At 36.8% G+C, this 21,379-nt stretch overlaps 1 protein-coding gene across 12 annotated transcripts in view; it reads left to right on the top strand.

Annotated features, from left to right (window-relative positions):
• The window catches only part of DGKB (diacylglycerol kinase beta), a 1,170,055-nt gene that overhangs the window by 481,414 nt on the left and 667,262 nt on the right, over positions 1-21,379 (top strand). For all 12 annotated transcript variants that reach the window (XM_081537636.1, XM_081537628.1, XM_081537635.1 and 9 more), the window contains 3 exons: positions 3,681-3,730; positions 7,926-8,000; positions 12,468-12,587. In XM_081537636.1, the coding sequence (XP_081393762.1) occupies positions 3,681-3,730; positions 7,926-8,000; positions 12,468-12,587 (245 nt within the window). The remainder of the gene's footprint in view (positions 1-3,680; positions 3,731-7,925; positions 8,001-12,467; positions 12,588-21,379) is intronic.

Genomic DNA, 21,379 nt, shown 5'->3' with positions numbered 1-21,379 from the left:
GATATCTGACTTTTCATCTGTTATGATGCTTTATAAAGTCTGACTTTTAGAATCGAGGAAGAAGTTTCAGATACTGCCCAAAATGAATGAGAGATACCCACACATTCACACCACTTGTGTGTGTGTCTTTGAGCTCATATTTCCACGAAAACTTGCCAGTAGGCATAGGGTTTCCACCTAGCTGAGTTGTATGAAATTGTTTGGCATTTGCTTAATCCTTATTCAGATAAGGATTAACAGAGTCACAGCTGTCCCTCATTCTAAAATATAGTTAGGCTTTTGGAAGTCCTTGCCTTGTTCCCGGTATTTAACCCCTTCTTTGAGTGGTGCAAGAATTCTTGCCATTTAAAAGATATTTTTATCATTTTAGGCTACACTAGAAAATCTTTTTTTTTTTTAATTTATTTTAATTGGAGTCTAATTACTTTACAATATTGTGGTGGTTTTCGCCATACATTGACATGAATCAGCCATGGGTGTACATGTGTTCCCCATCCTGAACCCCCTTCCTACCTCCCTCCCCATCCCATCCCTCAGGGTCATCCCAGTGCACCAGCTCTATTTCACACATAATATACATGTTTCAATGCTATTCTCTCAAATCATCCCACCTTCACCTTCTCCCACTGAGTCTAAAAGTCTGTTCTTTACATCTGTGTCTCTATTGCTGTCTCGCATATAGGGTCATTATTACCATCTTTCTAGATTCCATATATATATGCGTTAGTATACTGTATTGGTGTTTTTCTTTCTGACTTACTTCGCTCTATATGATAGGGTCCAGTTTCATCCAACTTATTAGAACTGATTCAAAAGCATTCTTTTTTTTTTTTAAATAAATTTATTTATTTTAGTTGGGGGCTAATTACTTTACAATATTGTAGTGGTTTTTGCCATACATTGACATGAATCAGCCATGGGTTTACATGTGTTCCCCTTCCTGGACCTCCCTCCCACCTCCCTCCCCATCCCATCCCTCTGGGCCATCCCATTGCCCCAGCCCTGAGCATTTGTCTCATGCATCGAACCTGGAATGGTGTTCTGTTTCACATATGATAATATACATGTTTCAATGCTATTCTTTTTAACAGCTGAGTAATAGTCCATTGTGTATATGTACCACAGCTTTCTTATCCATTCGTCTGCCGATGGATATCTAGGTTGCTTCCATGTCCTGGCTATTATAAACAGTGCTGCAATGAACACTGGGGTACACGTGTCTCTTTCAATTCTGGTTTCCTTGGTGTGTATGCCCAGCAGTGGTATTGCTGGGTCGTATGGCAGTTCTATTTCCAGTTTTTTAAGGAATCTCCACACTGTTCTCCATAGTGGCTGTACTAGTTTGCATTCCCACCAACAGTGTAAGAGACTTCCTTTTTCTCCTCACTCTCTCCAGTATTTATTGTTTGTAGACTTTTTGATGGCAGCCATATGACCTGCGTGAGATTGTACCTCACTGTGGTTTTGATTTGCATTTCTCTGATAATGAGTGATGTTGAACATCTTTTCATGTGTTTGTTAGCCATCCGTATATCTTCTTTGGAGAAATATCTCTTTAGTTCTTTGGCTCATTTTTTGATCGGTTCGCTTATTTTTCTGGAATTGAGCTGCAGGAGTTGCTTGTATATTTTTGAGATTAATTGTCTGTTGCTTCGTTTGCTATTATTTTCTCCCATTCTGGAGGCTGTCTTTTCACCTTGCTTATGGTTTCCTTTGTTGTGCAAATGCTTTTACATTTAATTAGGTCCCATTTGTTTATTTTTGCTTTTATTTACATTACTCTGGGAGGTGGGTCATAGAGGATCCTGCTATGATTTACGTCAGAGAGTGTTTTGCCTATGTTTTCCTCTAGGAGTTTTGTAGTTTCTGGTCTTACATTTAGATCTTTAATCCATTTTGAGTTTATTTTTGTGTAGGGTGTTAGAAAGTGTTCTAGTTTCATTCTTTTACAAGTGGTTGACCAGTTTTCCCAGCATCACTTGTTAAAGAGATTGTCTTTTCCCCATTGTATATTCTTGCCCCCTTTGCAAAGATAAGATGTCCATAGGTGCGTGGGTTTATCTCTGGGCTTTCTATTTTGTTCCATTGATCTTTATTTTTGTCTTTGTGCCAGTACCATACTGTCTTGATGACTGTGGCTTTGTAGTATACTAGAAATTTTTTAAGTGTATAGTATCTATGTTGTGATAAGTTCTTTTTTTTTCTTCCTGAATTTTATTCTTATTTAGTATATTAGAACAATTATCATAGTTTGCAAGATATTTATGTCATTTAGCAAGCCTAACATTGTATCCTTTAATTCAATAGCTGTACAGTTTCCCCTTACTTTTCAATATCTTTAAAGTCTGTTTCCATTTTATAATAAATAGGACATCATAGCTAGGTTGGTAGCATTTTTTTTCCTTTTAGTGATATGCAGGCTAGTTTTCATCACTGACTCAATGGACATGAGTTTGAGTAAACTCCAGCAGATAGTGAAGGACAGGGAAGTCTGAAGTCCTGCAGTTCTTGGGGTCACAGAGAGGCAGACATGATTTAGCAACTGAACAACAACAGCAGGCTAGTTTTGCATCTTATAAATATCTTAGAATTTTTGAAATATAATACTTATTTTTAAATATGAAAAATAAGGAGTTACAGATTAAAGTCATTTCATAACTATGTCTCCTAGTTGTCACTGTCTTTAGTTCATGTTATAAGCCTCAGACATCAAGACTCTTCAGGAAATTATACAAACCCAATACAAACCTTCATTTCCACTCCTCTATTTTTACAGCTGTGGCATTCTTCTCTGTTTATCTCAGCCCAGCACCTGCAGCCTTCTCTGTAGTCTTCTGGTGGTGTGTGAGCTCTTCAAGGGGTCCTTAGACCAGCCATGGACCTCTGCCATCCTGCTTTCCTGAGCTCTCTGTGGTGGAGCCAACAGCATCTTTTTCATGTTTGATTAGTTCAAAAATTGGTTACCCTATGAAACTACACCTCAGATTTAAACAAATATATCATTATACCCATGAAAATAACACAATTTTGTCTGTGCATCTTTTATCAGAAAAATTCTCTTATTTTACACTAATTTTTCCTTTCACATACTGTCTAATGATCAGTCAGATCAATGGCTTATACATGTGTCATGACCTATAGCTTTTGATATATGTTTGTGTGTGTCACCTTGCTTAACTTTTACAACAAATCAGGACACGGTGATGACTTTCATATTATAGATAAGAAAACAGTGTTTGACTAAGCTCACATAATGGTGGATGGCAGTTTTCAGATTATAATTGATCTCCAAACCTCTAAATCAGTTATTTCTTCTGTCCACACTGTTCTTTAATATCCAGACTCTGAATGTCTAATCTCTTTCTCTTCTGTTATTTTTGAATTTCCACTCAATGATCTTGTAAAAAAATGTGAGCAAACAATAGCAGTTTTTCATGATTTCTAGCTGAATAACAAAAATCAGTAGAACTTATATCTAATATCCAGTACTTTTATTAATGATTACTGATTAATTCATCTTGAAAGCTTGAGAAATGATCCCATAAATCAGCTACTTTAAGGTGGGGAGGGATTTAGTAGCATTTATTTCTGACAGAAAATAAATTTTCAGGAGTATGCCTTATTCTAGCATTGATCTTACTCACCTCTAATCTTTTTTTCAACACCTCTTTTATTTCTAGTTATGTTTCGCCTCTATGACACAGATGGAAATGGCTTCCTGGACAGCTCGGTAATTTTTTTCTTCAAATTTTCTGTGAAAATTTCAGAGTAGTTTGTTCTGAAAAATGCAATGAATAAATTTATAGCTATTACCACAGAAGACACAATATAATTTCCATGCATTCATACAGCATTTTTATTATCTGACTTTTTGAAAGCAAGTGATCTGAGGAAACTATTAGGATTATAGTTGTTCTACTAAATAAGTTTACTACAAAAAAGTGACTTTTTAATACAAAGAAAGATAAAAAAGACTCCAGCCCTGTCTCAATAAAGTGTACGAGAAAGATAAGGCCAATGCTCTAAAAAGATATCTATATCTATATCTATCTATCTATCTATCTATCTATCAGTGAGATTTGACACTTAGGAAAATATCAAGAATACAGGTAGAATTTAAAGGAATTATAAAGTCAATTCAGTCATTTTATTATTTTCCCACTTTTTAAAGAGGCTTCCCAGGTGGTGCAGTGGTAATTAATTCGCCTGCCAATGAAGGAGACACAGGTTTGATCCCCGGGTTGGGAAGATCCCCTGAGGAAAGCATGATAACCCACTCCAGCATTCTTGCCTGGGAATCCCATGAACATAGGAGCCTGGCAGGGTACGGTCCATGGGGTCGCAAAGAGTCAGACATGACAACACACAGAACCCACACATATTGTAAAAGTACTCTTAGTCACATATGTTGATAAAATAGGCAGTTATCTTTAAAACTGTTTTGGTAAACTTCCCTTTGAAAAACACCTTATCCAATTTTAAATCCAGTTTACACTCTATCTATAGTTTTAGTTATAAAAACAAATAGAAGAAAATATAATCCCATAGAAAGCAATAAATAAATGTTTATTTTATTCATAATATAGGCGTATCATTCACAGCTTTCAGAGGAGTAGTTAGCTTCTTAGTTCTCAAATCAGAGCCTTATAAATATTATCTGTTTAACAGATGTATGTATATATGTATTTCAGATATATTTTCTGTCTAACATTTTGTACATTATATCATGTTCTATTGTATGAAGAAAATATAAGAATATTACTAAAAGAATAAGTGTCAGATTATGGAAATTTTGAAGTACATAGGTACATATAAAAACAAATGTTTTGATATACTGAATACTGATTAAAATAAACACTTCTGACAATGAGTTTTTCTCATCATCTGATGTACTTCCCAGTGGCAGAACTCAAACAGATTTTTCAAGCAGAGCAATGAAGCTGGAGACACATTAATGTAACACTGAGTAGGATAATGGTACATTAGCTTCTCCACAGAGAGATAAAAATATATAATTCCTCATTTAGAACCTGACCACCAATCTGAATTGATGCTGTGATTGTGGGATTTCTTATGTTAGAGTATTTCTAATTTTTCAAATGCTGTTATCTTTAGTGCCTAGTAGTGTTCAGTTTTCCCCTTAGGAATATTAAGCTATATGATACATTCGCTTATTTTCTGGTGGCATTTCATGGCTAGGCATTTAGATTTCTTCTACATATGTCAATATGCTTATTGTAACACTTCTGACTATACTAATGCAAATTTATTTTCAAATTAGATTTGTTTTAATTTTCCTTTTTTTTAAAAATAGTTCTACTTTATTTAAAAAAATTGATTTATTTAATTTTCTTTTTAATTAAAGAATGTGTCTTTACTAGACTTTTAGCCATGTGTTGGCAACTGATTTGAACATCCAGTCAAATGCTTCTTTTGGTCTCTGGCCATTTTTTGGTTAACATGTAGATTACTAGCAATATTTATAATTATATTCTGAATATTATACAACAAGCTGAGGATAAATGTTTGCTTATGATTGAATTAGTCTTCTTTGTAAATAAAGCTCTATGGTTTTTGGCCACACAATTTTCTGCCCCAGGATATTTCCTTCACTACTAGGTTGGAACTGCATATTCCGATGTCATTTTCTTAGAAATTTAAAGGCTTAGCTGTTCATATATTGGAGATACAGCAGAAGAAAATTAATACTTTGAGAAATGACTAGTATGTCTAATAATACTAGTTAATGTTTATTGATTACTTGTGTCAGATAAGATCGATGTATTTTATATAATGTATTTAATCTTTGTAGCAACTCTATGAACTAGGTACTATTAGCATATCCATTTTTACTGTTGAAGAAACTGAATCTTTGGGAGGTTAAATGACTTATCTGATATCACATGCCCATACAATAATGCACCCGAAATAGTTTCAGTTTCTCAAAACACATCTGGAGACTTCAATGGTCCCAAATCATTGTTGTTTAGTCACTAAGTCGTGTCCACTTCTTTTGCAACCTCAAGGAGTGTAGCCCACTAGGCTCCTCTGAGCATGGGATTTCCCAGGCAAGAATACTGGAGTGGGTTGCCATTCCCTTTTCCAGGGGATCTTCCTGACCCAGGGATGGAACCTGCATCTCCTGTATCTCTTTCATTGGCATGTGGATTCTTAACCACTGAGCCACCAGGGAAGCCCACTGAGGGGATTGTCAGAAGTAGGAAGGTGTATATATGCAAAGATAAAGTACCTGGAAGATTAGTTACACACACACACACACACACACACACACACACAATTCTAGCCTCTAATTACAAAGTAGTAGTGTTAATTGTTCAGTTGTGTCCGACTCTTTGCCACCCCACCGACTGTAGCCTGCCAGGGTCCTCTGTCCATGGGATTCTCCAGGCAAGAATACTGGAGTGGGTTGCCATTCCCTTCTCCAGAGGATCTTCCGAACCCAGGGATCGAACCCGGGTCTCCTGTGTTGCAGGCAGATTCGTTACCATCTGAGCTACAGAGAAGTCCTGATACTACGCTTGATACTGGCCAAATGTGTTTAAAATTTTTCCTTATCTGTAATAAATAAACACATTGTATTTGCATTGTTTCTGAGACAACCTATGTTATAAAAATAATATTTTTATGATTAGAGTTATATGTTTCAGTTTATCAGAGGGATCCACAAATCCTTCTATCAAGAAAGCCTCTTTATCCATGTTTTCTTCTTCATTTTATATTAACCATATATATTAGAGACTTGAGTAGAATATATTTTATTAATATGCTTTCAAGCTTTCTTCTTTTATACTTCTTATACTTTAAATTATCATACTATAAAACACTACTTCTAATTATATCGTTACTAACTAGTAAAATTATTAACATTCACAAAGTACATTTAGTCTGTTCTAAAGATACAGAAGAATTAAAACATTAAATGAATCGGTAGGAAAATATATTTTAAGTTATTTAGCCAAGGCCTCTGTATTAACCAGCAGTTCTTCACAAAGCTGACATTGAGCAGAAGAATGTGAAAATTCAAACTAAAATTCTGTCTCCTCATACAATAAATTCTACATGCCTTAACCTCCAAACCTTGACCTAAACACACCTCTAGCAGAGCAAATTACACCAATAAATGGCTAAAATAGTCAATATACAATCTCATTATATCAGAATAAAAATAAACCTCAGAGTTACCCTCAAACACTTTCTCCTACCCTTCCTACATGTGTTTTCAAGTGGAGTAAGGATACTTGGAGGGAGATTTGGAACGGAGGGAGCAAGGGTGCGCGTGTGGCTAATTCTTATCGAAGTTTGACAGAAAACAACAAAATTCTGTAAAGCAATTTACCTTCAATTAAAGAACAAATAAATAAAAAAAAAAATGACAGCTTGTGAAATTATGCGTGCTCCCACTTTCATCAGATACTGCTTTCCAAACCAAACTTGTCCTAAAAATCTTCTGCTGGGAGGAAATCTTTCTTTGTATAATTGTGCCCTCTCCTGGTGAAGCTTTCTAGACAAAGTCCAGAAGGAGCAGATATTTAGTATAGTCGACTTCACAGTTGGCACAGTGGTGAAGAATCAATGCCAATCAATGCAGGAGACACAGGAGATGCTGGTTAGATTCCTGGGTTGGGAAGATACCCTCGAGGAGGAAGTGGCAGCCCACTCTAGTATTCTTGCCTGGGAAATCCCATGGACAGAGGAGCCTGGAGGGCTGTAGTTCATGGGGTCTCAAAGAGTTGGACATGACTGAGCATGCATGCATATGTTTACTTTTTATATAAAAGTAATCATTGCACTCTTTTAGTGTTTGAGCTACATGTTGAACAAATCAATTCCTGTAAGTCAAAGTTGAAGAACTTACTAAGACCTTGTATTCATTGTCTCTCTCTCCCTCCTCTCCCCTCCTCCAGGAGCTAGAAAATATCATCAGTCAGATGATGCACGTGGCCGAGTACCTCGAATGGGATGTCACTGAACTGAATCCAGTAGGTATAGGGATGATTTAACTCTTGGCTACTTTCTAGAAGGCACTTACCTCTTTCATCTTTTTTGCCATCCCAGTATGTAACTGGCATTTGATTTTATCTTTTCATAACTCTTAAGTTACTATTTATGATTAGTAGTCAAAGTGGATCCTGAGTATAAAATAATGTATGTGGTTTTCTGAAGTTCTTGCTTTTCTTTCTCATGGAAATTAATTCGAATGGTGGTCTTAAATAGTGTAAGTAAACAAGCTGTTGATGACACTACCAAGGTCATACCATGCCATGAAAAAGTCAAAATAGATACGTATTTTAGGATCTCCATGTTTTTCCTTATATGGAAATAGCTGAAGTAGTCAATCTTAAAGAGGATGCAGGTGATTATGAAGATGATAATGATAGTTGTCTTTGCACAGTACACTCTTATCTTTCCATCTGTGTTATTTAAGGCTCACAACCCTAAGAGGTAGATACTACTATTTTACTCATTTTACACATGAGGAAACTGAAACCCCAAAGGTTTTTTTTTAATTTTATTTTATTGAAGTATAGTTGATTTACAATGTTGTGTTATTTTCTACTATACAGCAAAATGATTCAGTTGTACTTATATATACATTCTTTTCCATTATGGTTTATCGCAGGATTGAGTATAGTTCCCTGTGCTATACAGTAAGACCTTGTAGTTTATCCATCCTATATATAATAGTTTGCATTTGGTAACCACAAACTCCCAATCCATCCTTCCCGTCCACGCCCTTCTTGGCAACCACAAGTCTGTTCTCTATGGCTGTGAGTCTGTTTCTGTTTCACTGCAAAGTTCATTTGCATTATATTTTAGATTCCACATACAAGTGGCATCATATGGTATTTGCCTTTGTCTGGCTTACCTTGCTTTAAATGATAATATTTAGGTCCATCCTTGTTGCTGCAAATGGCATTATTTCATTATTTTTTATGGCTGAGTAATAATCCATTGTGTATATGTAACAGGTCTTATTTATCCACTTTTCCATCAATGGACATCTAGGTTGCTTCCATGTCTTGGCTGTTGTAAAAAGTGCTACAATAAATATTGGGGTGTATGTATCTTTCTGAATCATAGTTTCCTCCAGATACAGGCTCAGGATTGTAGGGAGACCCCAAAATGTTAGTGACTTGCCCCAAACTCTCTAGCTAGTTAAAGATCGAGCTAGGAAACATTAATCAAATTGTTTAAAGAAACAGTATCGAACAGTGTCTATAAGAGCATAAAAACCTCTTGTTTTCCATAGATTTGTATCCAAGTTACCAATAGTATTCAAATGTGTATTAAAAGATATGTGGTTTGAAATTTTTACTTCGGTCAGGTGTAATATTTGGGGGAGAGTTAATGAATGTTATTGATTTTAGTTTCTCCTTGAAACCAACTCAATTTAGCAAATTGTACATTAATTAAGTAAATACAAATCAATTTAATTTAAATGGCTTACATTTTATATGAATTCAAAGAGCCCATTTAACCACATAAATTCCCATTTATGCAGTCAGCACCATGGTAATGGCATGATAATGTGATAGGAGAGCTCAAATCACATTTTCCTTGCATTGCAAACTAATGCAGTTAAAGTACAACCAAATCAGTGCAATGTTGTGTACGGGGCCAGCACCATTCTTACTGGGATTAGGGTTTTCCAAATTTTAACTCATCTGGTTTTTCTTTTTCCTTTTTGAATGTGGAAATGCATATGCTGTACACATAATGAGTGGCAGATATCATTAACAAAATTTCAGTTTGCATATGGAATAATAAAGTAGATGGTTAAATGTATTTAATTCAAAGAATATCTCTTGATTCACTGTGATACTGTTTTCACTGAAATCAAAGGACTTCTTGTAAGTTCTGCTGCCTTTGTTGGTTGTGTTTATGTAAAACAGCTTTCTCCATCGTACTTAATACCTGTGAATATAATTTATCTATTAATCAAGCCTCTTGTGCTCACTGGCGTAATAAAGGGAAGAGAACCTTTTTTTTAGTCAGCTTTCAAAGCAGACGGAAGCACCACTACATCAAAACAAAAGTATTTGGTGGTGGTGGGGTTTGAGAAAATGGAGATCTGGATGCTCTATGGAAGGGATAGTGGAGGCTGGGTAGTCTAATTAGAACAAATACATACTGGCAAATGCGATTAATAAGCTAAATAGCAGTATTAGTCATTTGTGGCATATACTGATAAGTATGTCCTTTCTGTGGGCAGTATAGAGTGTCAGTAGTTGCCTGTATCTGTAGTTGCTGTCATAACTGCCTCATCCGGCCTGATGATTCAGCAGCTCTCCCCATTTCAAGCATGTATGTGCTTTTATGCACATTGTTTGACTCTTAAGTTGGCATGATAAATAATGAGAAGGATACATTTGATGTTGATGGCAGTTAGTAGGGGAGATGAGATGTCCTTGAACAGACTTCTTAAAAACTAACCCAGGCTCTCCCATTAGATTTACTAAGTACAAAATGAATGGATCAGTTCTCTGAAACAAATGCTCTATATTTTAGTTCTCTTCCTATTTGTTCATTTCTGTTAGTTCATGAGAGTGCCTTCAAGAGGTAGGGCCTTTTAATTAGACATTATGCCCAATTTTAAATGAATTCCCTTGTCCTTCATTTTGAGAGTAATGAAACTATTACAGCATCATTTTTTTCCCAACAAGACTCTTTCCAATACCTATAGATATGTTTGTTTCTATGAAGGAAAATAATCTGATTTTAAAATACTTCTTGAGGAAAAATACCAATCAACCAAGTTCAGTGATGTTGAGGCAAATGATCCTTCTATCAACAAACATATCAAGTATTCCATTTATTTCACCTTTTCAAGTTTTTCTTCTAATGTACTCTGTTTCTATCTTTTTTTTTAATGGATTAAAATTTCCATGTTAGATAAATGTGGTGAGTTACTTCCTTCACTGGATTCTTCCACATTTTCCTCTTTGATGCCATTAGATAGGAGGTGCTACACCTTTCCAGCAGCAGAGGGTAATATGTTTGGGACTCAAATATAATTTCTGCTAATGTAACATGGGGCTTCCCAGGTAGCACTAGGGTAAAGAATCTGCCTGCCAATGCAGGAGACACAAGAGATGCAGATTTGATCCCTGAGTCAGGAAGGTTCCCTGGAGAAAAACAGGGCAACCGCTCTAGTATTCTTACCTGGAGAATCTCATGGGCAGAAGAGCCTGGCGGGCTACAGTCCATGAGGGCCACAAAGTCGGACATGACTGACCCACTGAACGTACAATATAACATTAACAACACCTATATTAAACTTACTATGTATGCTAGATATTCTTCAAAGATACTTACAATGTATCAGCACATCTAACTCTCACACCAACCCTTGGAGTTAACAACACATATTAGCGCTATGCAGCCAAGAGGTAAATGCATTACACATACTGTGGAGAACACTTTGGGATACTGTATGAAAGTCATCTTTAGAAAAGAAATCTAATCCAAATGGTCTGCTTGTTTAACTTCTTGGCTCTATTAAGTTCTGATAGGCAATTAAAAGTGACTTAATTCCCCTGCCCCATACCACTTAGCAAAGAATTATTTCAGCTCTTTGTCATGAAGTTAATTTGTTCAGCCATTATCTGGCATATATTTGAATTTAAAAAAATAATCTAGAGACAGCAATTAAAGATCACTTTCATCTGTAAATTAAAGATACCTTTTTGTTTGAGCTCTGCCATTCAGAGACAAAATATTAAAAAGTTAAGCAATTATGTCTAAAAGTTGATCAGTATAATTAGTCATGTTCTAGAAATAATAGCAAAACTACTATTATTCTCAATGACAGGATTAACATTGTACCAAGTTATCTAGATAGTTACCTCAACTTTCCAGTTAGCTGCTGGTGTGTGTGTGTGTGTGTGTGTGTATGTGTGTGTGCGTGCACATGCGGGTGCGCATACTGAGTCATGTCCAACTCTTTGCAACCCCCTGAACTTAACCTGCCAGGCTTCTCTGTACATGGAATTTTCCAGGCAAGAATATTGGAGTGGGTTGCCATTTCCTTCTCCAGGGGATCTTCCCAATCCAGGATTGAACCCGTGTCTCCTGCATTGACAGGTGGGTTCTTTACCACTAGCACCACCTGGGAAGCAGTTTGCTGCTAGTCATAGTTTCTTGGGCTTCCGTAGTGGCTCAAATGGTAAAGAATCTGCCTGCAAGGCAGGAGACCCGGGGTTTGATTGCTACCCAGTCCAATATTGTTGCCTGAAGAATCCCGTGGACAGAGGAGCCTGGAGGGCTATATAGTCCATAGGGTCACAAAGGGTTGGGCACTTCTGAAGCAACTTACACACACACACACACACACACACACACACACAGAGTTTATTATAATCAATTCATTGTAATACTTGGTTGTATCACATGAAACTTATTTTATTGATTCATTTTCAAATTTTTTCTCATCTCCTCTACTCCAGATCCTCCATGAAATGATGGAAGAAATTGACTATGATCATGATGGAACAGTCTCTCTGGAGGAATGGATTCAAGGAGGCATGACAACAATTCCACTCCTTGTGCTCCTGGGCTTAGAAAATGTAAGTATTTACATAGAGGGGATAACCTGGTGGTAAGTCAGTGGAGTTCTCTTTTATACATTTTGGTTATAAATTCATGTATTTTCTACAATTAAGTATTTACTGAGTGCTTGATCCTTCTAATATGTATGACACTGTGTAATTTAACAGTAGCTCCTTGTATAGTAATACTTGCCATGAATATATTAGTTCATTATAGGTATTACCTTATTATTTAAAACATGATTGCTCTCTTTTTCTCACTATTTAAAGTGCAATCTAGTTTAAAGATTATTGACCTCATTTTATCTAATGGAAGAAACACCCCAGCATGATTGCATGCTGTGGTTCTTACCATACTCCATCCATTTCTATACTTCCTCTCCTCATGAAGATGATCTAGTTTATCGATAAACAAACCCATAAGTGGAGGAGCTAATTATAATCAAGGTGGTCGACTATATATACATGTAAGTGTATGTATATTTTGGACCTGGGCTTACCTGGTGGCTCAAATATTAAAGAATCTGCCTGCAATGCAATACACCCAGGTTTGATCCCTGGGTCGGGAAGATTCTCTGTTGAAGGAAATGGCAATCCACTCCAACATTTTTGTCTGGAGAATCCCATGGACAGAGGAGCCTGGTAGGCTACAATCCATGGGGTCGCTAAGAGTCAGACACGACTGAGCGACTTCACTTTCACTTTTCCCTTTCATGCACTGGAGAAAGAAGTGGCAACCCACTCCAGTATTCTTGCCTGGAGAATCCTAGGGACGGCAGAGCCTGGTGGGCTGCCGTCTCTGGGGTCGCACAGAGTCGGACACGACTGAAGCGACTTAGCATAGCATAGTGTAGTATGAGAGAAGATTTAGGAATGAGCAAGCAAATTATTTGATAGTAGCAGGTTTGACAGGAAACTGCAGAATTGGAAACATCTATATTTTTAATATCCCAGAAAAAAATTGAAATAATATTTTTCTTTGGAAGACATTGCTTACAAATTTTTTACAGCTTTACTAATGAGTACAGATATTTGTGAAATTATGAACATTGCCTGGGTAAATATAGTTCACAAATCCGTATGAAAGTTAAATAGAAATATTTTAAACAAATATAGTATACCCCAGATTCTAGAGGGCTTCCCTGGTGGCTCAGAGGGTAAAGAGTCTGCCGCAACGCGGGAGACCCAGGTTCGATACCTGGGTCGGGAAGATCCCCTGGAGAAGGAAATGGCAACCCACTCCAGTACTCTTGCCTGTAAACTCCCATGGACAGAGCCTGGTAGGCTACAGTCCATGGGATCTCAATGAGTCAGACACGACTGAGCGACTTCTCTTTCATTTCCTTCCAGTTTCTAGCAGCAACTTCTTTAATTTAGCGGAATGAAAGTCCTTTGCCATTAATTTCCATCATGTTAATGTTATATAATTTACTTTATGTTGATATTCTTAGATATATAGTGCATGTGTTTCGTTAAAAGATTTTTTGGGGAGGGTGCTTAATGGGAGAACTTTAATTCAGAGTTGAAAGAAACCTGAGCTGCGTTCCCAGTGATGGCCACTAGATGGCAGGGCTACATTGTTTAACATTTGTAGATGGACCATGAGATAGGATGTTTTCCCTGTGAAGAACAGTTCTGAGAGTGTTTTCTTCACTTAAAAAAAAAAGAAAAAAAGCTGATAATGTTTTAAAAATTATCTTTTATAAAATGGATAAGCCATTAATTATATTCACAAATCAGAGCATCTATTTGTTAAAAAGAGCTTTTTAATCGCCAGACGTGGTAAGTGTTTTACAAACCAGGAATGATATGACAACTGAGTGATGAGGGCCTTTTCTTTTTAGTAATTGAGATTTATTTCCTTTTCTGTAGGCAATTAATGTGCTATATTATTACCTGTAGAGAATTTAATTCATGGAGCCATTTCCCCCATACCCTACCCCCTACTTTTACTTATCAGATTAGAAATCTAGAAGTTTTAGGTTGAATTCAGCCACTTAATATGAGGCCTGTCTTATTATGTTGTCCTATATATTCTTGTCTATTGTCAGTTATGAGCTCAGGGAGTAGATGCGAATTGATAGTGCATGTTAAATACCACAGTGTATTTGAAAATGACCGTGGTGTACTACCCCAATTACACAGATAGAATATTGTCCTGGGAGAGCAGTCCTCACTTGTAATGTTAGGCAGAGCAGTTGTGATTTTACTGTAGTTCAGTTTTCTCCACCAACAGGATCTTTAACACTATACTGTTTTGCATTATACCTATTTTGGTGCCAAAATCAGAATCATAGTTTATCAGAACCTTGTTCTTTCTCAAATGCTAGACGGTAAGAGTCATTTTCTTTCCCTCATAAGAAGTCCTTCAAACTTCATGAGATCCATTATAAAACGGTATAGTCTCTCATTTTGGGGGGGGGGCATTTGATTACAATAAAAAAATTATGTATGAGACTGAGTCATTCTTCCTTCAGCATTCATCTCAATTAAGAATATGTTTTTTTTTTCTAAATCTTACTTTGAATGAATAAAATTTTTTAAAATAACTGTGTCTAGCAATAAACTCTGAATGATGACAAACTTTGCCTATTAAAGGACAGATAGCAAATAGTTTAAACTTTGTGGGTTATAAAGTCTCTGTTGTTACTGCCAGACTCTGCCACTGCAGTGCAAAAGCAACCACAGACAGCACCTAATTGAGAGAGCAGGGCTGTGTTCTAATAAAACTTTATTTACAAAAATAGCTTGTTGGCTATGTTTGACCCAAGGGCCGTAGTTTGCCGACCCCTGATTTATTCTATTGTTATTATGCCATATCACAAATTACATGTTATATATTCTGTCATAAAACACAATGAGTTTTAACTGGTTTTAAATCATTTTGGAAAGAGAAGTCTGATTTAAAAAAAAAAAAAATTAGATCAATTATATCATTCCAGTAAGGACCAATGAAGAGATGATAGAATGGCAGTTAACATTATCAAACTGGCCTTCACCCTGACTTGGTTTGGAGAAGAAAATAGCAACCCACCTCCTGTATTCTTGCCTGGGAAATCCTGTGGACAGAGGAGCCTGGTGGGCTACAGTTCATGGGGTCACAAAGAGTTGGACACGACTTAGCGATTAAACAACAATAACTGGCTTGGTTATGAACTAACCAGGTGATTTTGTGCTAGACAGTCATCTTCTCTGGACATGTTAAAAGAAGTTAGTTCAGGAATATCCCTTTCCTTTTCTAATATTCTTTCAGTTCAAACGTTTGTTGTACTAGATGAACAAGATAATTAATGATGCTGTGAGCACGTCCTAAGTTGCTCAGTCGTGTCTGACTCTTTGCGAACCTTTGTACTGTAGCCTGCCAGGCTCCTCTATCCATGGCATTCTCCAGGCAAGAATGCTGGAGTGGATTGCCATTTCCTCCTCTAGAGGATCTTCCCAACCCAGGGATCGAATCCACGTCTCTTATGTCTCCTGCATAGGCAGGCAGGTTGTTTACCACTCGCACCACCTGGGAAGCCCCAATTAATGATGCTCCAATTCCTGAAATCTTTATCTGGGATCATTGTTAGATTTTGCAAAGAAAATTGCTAAATTCACACTATCATAAAAACTGGAATACAGATTTAAATAGAAGCCTGGCTTATAATAAGGATACCTTAAATTCTTAGTCTTGGATTGTTGGTGCCAAATCTGGCCTGTGTGATTTTTGAATGGTTATTTATTTTGGTTTCTTTATTTTTGCTCAGAGTCCTGGTTTTTAAACCCTATAGGCAGTTTACAGTTTAAACTTTGTCATTGTTTGAAATGTTTTGGTAGATATATTTTTGTGCCTGATTCAATAAAGTAAAAGTATTATTTGGTTTGATTTCTGATGAAATTTGTCCCCTGGTGAATATGAATGGAGAGCAGAAGATGATGTATTCTTCTAAGCTGTATTTGGAAAAGTAATGTTTAACACTATTTTTTAAATTTGGTTGCTATGTTGCTCTGCTGTTTATACGTTGCTCAATCAGGAAAGGAGTTATGAAGCTGGATAAATGCAACCATTCTTGAGATTCCACATCGGGTCATTCAAGGAAAATCAGTTCAGTTCAGTTCAGTCGCTCAGTCGTGTCTGACTCTTTTCGACCCCATGAATTGCAGCACGCCAGGCCTCTCTGTCCATCACCAGCTCCCAGAGTCTACCCAAACCCATGTCCATCGAGTCGGTGATGCCATCCAACCATCTCATCCTCTGTCATCCCCTTCTCCTCCCGCCCCCAATCCTACCCAGCATTAGGGTCTTTTCCAATGAGTCAACCCTTCGCATGTGATATTACAGTCTGTTGAATTGGCATTTGAACCATAAGATTATCAGGGTCTGAGCCTGACTTCAGAAAGTGTGATCTGGAGAAAGAGAGTTGGTTGTAGCTCTGCTCAGAATTTTAAAACGTCTCTCTACATTTTCTTTTTGTCTAAAATAGTGGTTTCTTTTGTATTGTTATATTTTTTGGAAACCTTGAACAGAAAAGTAAGATAATTTAATGGTGCTTATTGTTGATTGAGTTAGAATCCATTTGCAACCTTAGCTCTCTATGTGTTGTAATTGAAGGCAGTTGAAATGAGCCTGGCAGGGGAATGGGAGCATTCTGGCTTTGACATTAGTGAAATTTCTCCATGAGATCTTTAGAAAATGTGTGTGTGTGTGTGTGTGTGTGTGTGTGTGTGTTAGTTGCTTAGTTGTGTCCAACTCTTTGCAACCCCATAGACTGTAGCCCACCAGGCCCCTCTGCCCATGGGATTCTCCAGGCAAGAACACTGGAGTGGGTTGCTATTTCCTTCTCCACCTTTAGAAAATAATGATATTTATAACATGCCTAGTTCACTTGAGCACTGTGTGCAATCCTGGAAGTATTTAGGGAAAAAAGCTAAAACTTTACAAATCACTAGATAAAGAAGTAGTTTTTAATATTTTCCAAAGAGCATTCTTCTCTTTGAAAATTCCTTTTGACTTACAGGAAATTAAAAGTTGAGGAAGACCCTGATGCCACTCTGAATTTTCCTGGATTTCATTAAACATTTCTCTGACGTCAGCACAGAACTGAACTGCTTCATTATAAAATACAGTGCTTGCTAAATATCAGGAATACATCTTTATTAAGAGTAATGTCTAGTGATGGAAAACAATAGAGCACAATTTTTATGAAATAAACCATTTTAAATCTACAAACATCCTTCTCAAATCTTTTAGCTGAAATGCTGGGATATTGCACAACTCAACCCAATGATGGTAATAATACTTGCTGTTTATATAACACCAATCTTCTGAGGAGCTAAATTGACTTCACAGGTATTGTATAATGAAACCTCACCCCATGGTCTGGGCGAGGAAAGTGGTTACTGTCATTTTATTAGAGAGGAAAATAAATGTGAAATGGCTTATCCACATTTTCATCAGAGGCCAGGAATCAAGCCTTCCAGATTTGCTCTTCATTGCTTTTTTAGAAAAATGAATTCCTTTCTATGACAATAAATATTTATTTGCAATAGAAGTACTGATAGGCATATGCCGTCCCCGCTAATGGAATATAATAAGGGACCCATCCTCCCCCTCCCCCCAAAAGTTTACCATCTAAATAAGACAAACAAGACAAGCCATGAAAATACAGAGTGTTGGAGTGTAATTTGCACTGCTGAGAAGTAGTTGGCTCCTGGTTTCAATTTCTTCTCTTGAAGTCACATACATATTTCATCCTTTGCATAGTTTGGCAATGTATCCGGCTAAGAGCTATAAAGCTATTTAATTTGTTTTTTGGTAAAGCGTTTTATGCCTGGATAATGGATTTGTACATCAGTGGCAGCCTGTAACGTGGCTAAGTGTTCTGATTGACAGAACACCCACGTTCAGACTTGTTTATTTTTTGATAAGGAAAATGCCAGCTAACTTAGTCCATATGTGCTCCTCAACGAGAGGAGGCTTATTCACATGTAATGGACATTCATTTAAAAATAAAATGACAGGGATTATGAGAACAGTAATACATATGAGAATTAAATTTTCCTCTCTCTTTTTCACTTAAAAATGTTTTTTAAGCATCGATCCTATTAAATAATGCTTAATGCTAAATTTATCAATATATTTAAAAAGAATTAGCCTCAATCTTTTAGTATCAGACTACCTTATTCTTATTTGAAGGAATAGAAAAATTTTAAATATAGACAGTTTATAAACTATAGCAGAATTAAGCAAATATATAAAGCTTTCCCACCTGGGCTTCCCAGGTGACTCAGTAAAGAATCCTCCTGCCAATGAAGGAGATGCAAGAGTAACAGGTTTGATCCCTGGGTTGGGAAGATCCCCTGGAGAAGGAAATGGCAACTCACTCCTGTATTCTTGCCTGGGAAATGCCAAGGAGAGAGGAGCCTGGCAGGCTACATGGGAGTCACAAGGAATCAGACACGACTAAGCACACACTCGCATAAAGCATTCCATTCATATAATGAAATAAAGAAAAAAAGAAAAGAAAATACTAGAAATCTTATGACTCAAGCGAACTGGAATTGGATTCACAAATTACTATAAAATCTATTTCCTAAGTTTTTGGGAAAAAGATGAAACCCCATTGTCTTGAGTTGTCCTCTCCATGACACCCTCTGCAGAAGTGCTTTTGTGAAGAGCTTGTGAATCTTTTTTCAGGAAAATGAAGCTGAGTATTATCAAGAACTGTGAAGGTTCTGAGAGTTACCTACTTGTATGTAAACAAATGAACTTGCCACAGTTCTTTGGGTGCTGGCAGAGGGCATGAGTGTCTGGGTCAGAAACCAAGATTGTTCTCTCACAGCAAAGAAGCAGTAGGAGTTTCAGAGCTGATCTAGTTCTCCAGGCCTGCAAAGTCTCTTGGGGTGATGCAGAGAGGCCCAAGTAACACAACTTGAGAGCCAAGAACCCTCTGGCTTGGGGCAACTAAAATGAAGTGAAAAGTGTTAGTCACTCAGTCATGTTCGACTCTGCATCCCCATGGACTGTAGCCCGCCAGATTCCTCTGACCATGGGATTCTCCAGGCAAGAATATTGGAGTGAGTAGCCATTTCATTCTCCGAGGGATCTTCCCCACCCAGGGATCAAACCTGAGTCTCCCGTGTTACAGGCAGATTCTTTATGGTCTGAGCCACCAGGGAAGCTATTATCATATGCAATAAACAAGGTTGCTTAACCTTTGCCTATAAAGAGAGATTATTTTCATTATATCAGACTGTAAGTACACCTGCCCTCCGCTCTGGAGGGAGATATGTCTCTACAGTGCAAGGCTGTGTGTTGTTGAAAGAGGATAGTTCTTCTCCTTACAAAATGTGCAGATGATCAAGAGACCCATGGAGAACTATCTCCCAGGAAGCATTTTCATTAATGTTTCATATTATGATGCAAATTTGACATTTATGGTTCTAATGTAAGAATTAGTTACTATGAATTTAATTGAGTGCTTCAAATCTGGTGGTTTATGTCTTGACTAGGAATAGGAAAAAGTGGTTAGGAAGCATTACTATTAATATTTTATTATTTAGAGAAACAAGATGATTGGGACATGTTTATATTATCTCACTCCCATAGAATTTGTATTATTGACTCAGCACATGATAGGTGCTCAAAAAATTATTAGGTCTGTGTGTTCTAAGAAATATGGCAACTTGATTGACCTGAAGAACTGAGACCTGCAATGGTTTCTACAGAATACCAATAAATGATGTCTAAAATTAATCTGAGTTGGATACAATTTGGTGAATGATGTACAAGGAGTACATGTTAACACAGAAAATGATGGTGAAAAAGTAATAAATATATAGTAACTTCATTTAATATCTTGACCTCCTTGTAAGGAATTCAAGAGATTTGTAAGTATCCTATTATTTTGTTTTACTTCAGTGTTGGACAATACAGATGTAATTAAGTATCTGATAGAGAATAGCTATTCTGCTATTTTATAGAATTTTAGAAGAGTAAATGATAATTACAGTTTTGCCAAGATGTGGATTAATTAAACTCAAGATTTTATTGTGGCAAAGACTGATAGAGATTGTTACAAATAAAGACAATAACAGTGTTAATATTTTGCCATTTTTCCATGAAATTAAATTCATTCATTTTTTTTTTTCTTATAATCATTCATGTTTTGCAAAAGAGAAGTAAAGAAAATAATTAATTAGAGCCTTACAAATACTTATTTTTTAAAATTTAGCTATTGGAGATATACAAAAATATATGAATATAAATTATAACATGTAAGGAATCCCCCAACTGAAGCCTTAGAATACCATGAGTAACTTACTTTTAAGTCTTACGTTTTCATCACATCCTACCCGTCTGCTTCCTTATAAGACCTAGTCACCAGCATGAAATTTGTATATTCCTACTATTAAGCAAGGGTTTGGAGCTACCCTGGTAGCTCAGTCGGTAAAGAATCTGCCTGCATTGCAGGAGACCCAGGTTTGATCCTTTGGTCTGGAAGATCAAGTGTTAGTATATTCTGTCTAGGTTTTCACCTCTCAGAATCTTCCACTCAAGAATATTTTGTCTTTCTTTGTTCACGTATTTGCTTATGGGATTGTCCTAAAAATAAAATATCCAGAGGTGAGGCAGACATGCCTCTGTTCTCCGGAGTGCTCAGTTGGGCCGAGCGTGATGGTGGTTCGGGACCTCCTGTTGAACTGTTGACATTAGATGAGAATCTGTGGGTTGCTATAGCATCTGAGATTTGTTAGCAGGGCACATGTGTTTTTCTAGACTCTGTGGCGATCTTGGAGAAAGTCAGGGACGAAATAACAGATTGTCT

This window comes from Giraffa tippelskirchi, chromosome 10 (genome assembly GCF_054371585.1).
Source record: "Giraffa tippelskirchi isolate mGirTip1 chromosome 10, T2T-mGirTip1v1.2.pri, whole genome shotgun sequence".
NCBI classification, from domain to species: domain Eukaryota; kingdom Metazoa; phylum Chordata; class Mammalia; order Artiodactyla; family Giraffidae; genus Giraffa; species Giraffa tippelskirchi.
Note: the sequence above shows the minus strand (reverse complement) of the source record. Positions and strands in the feature narration are given on the sequence as shown.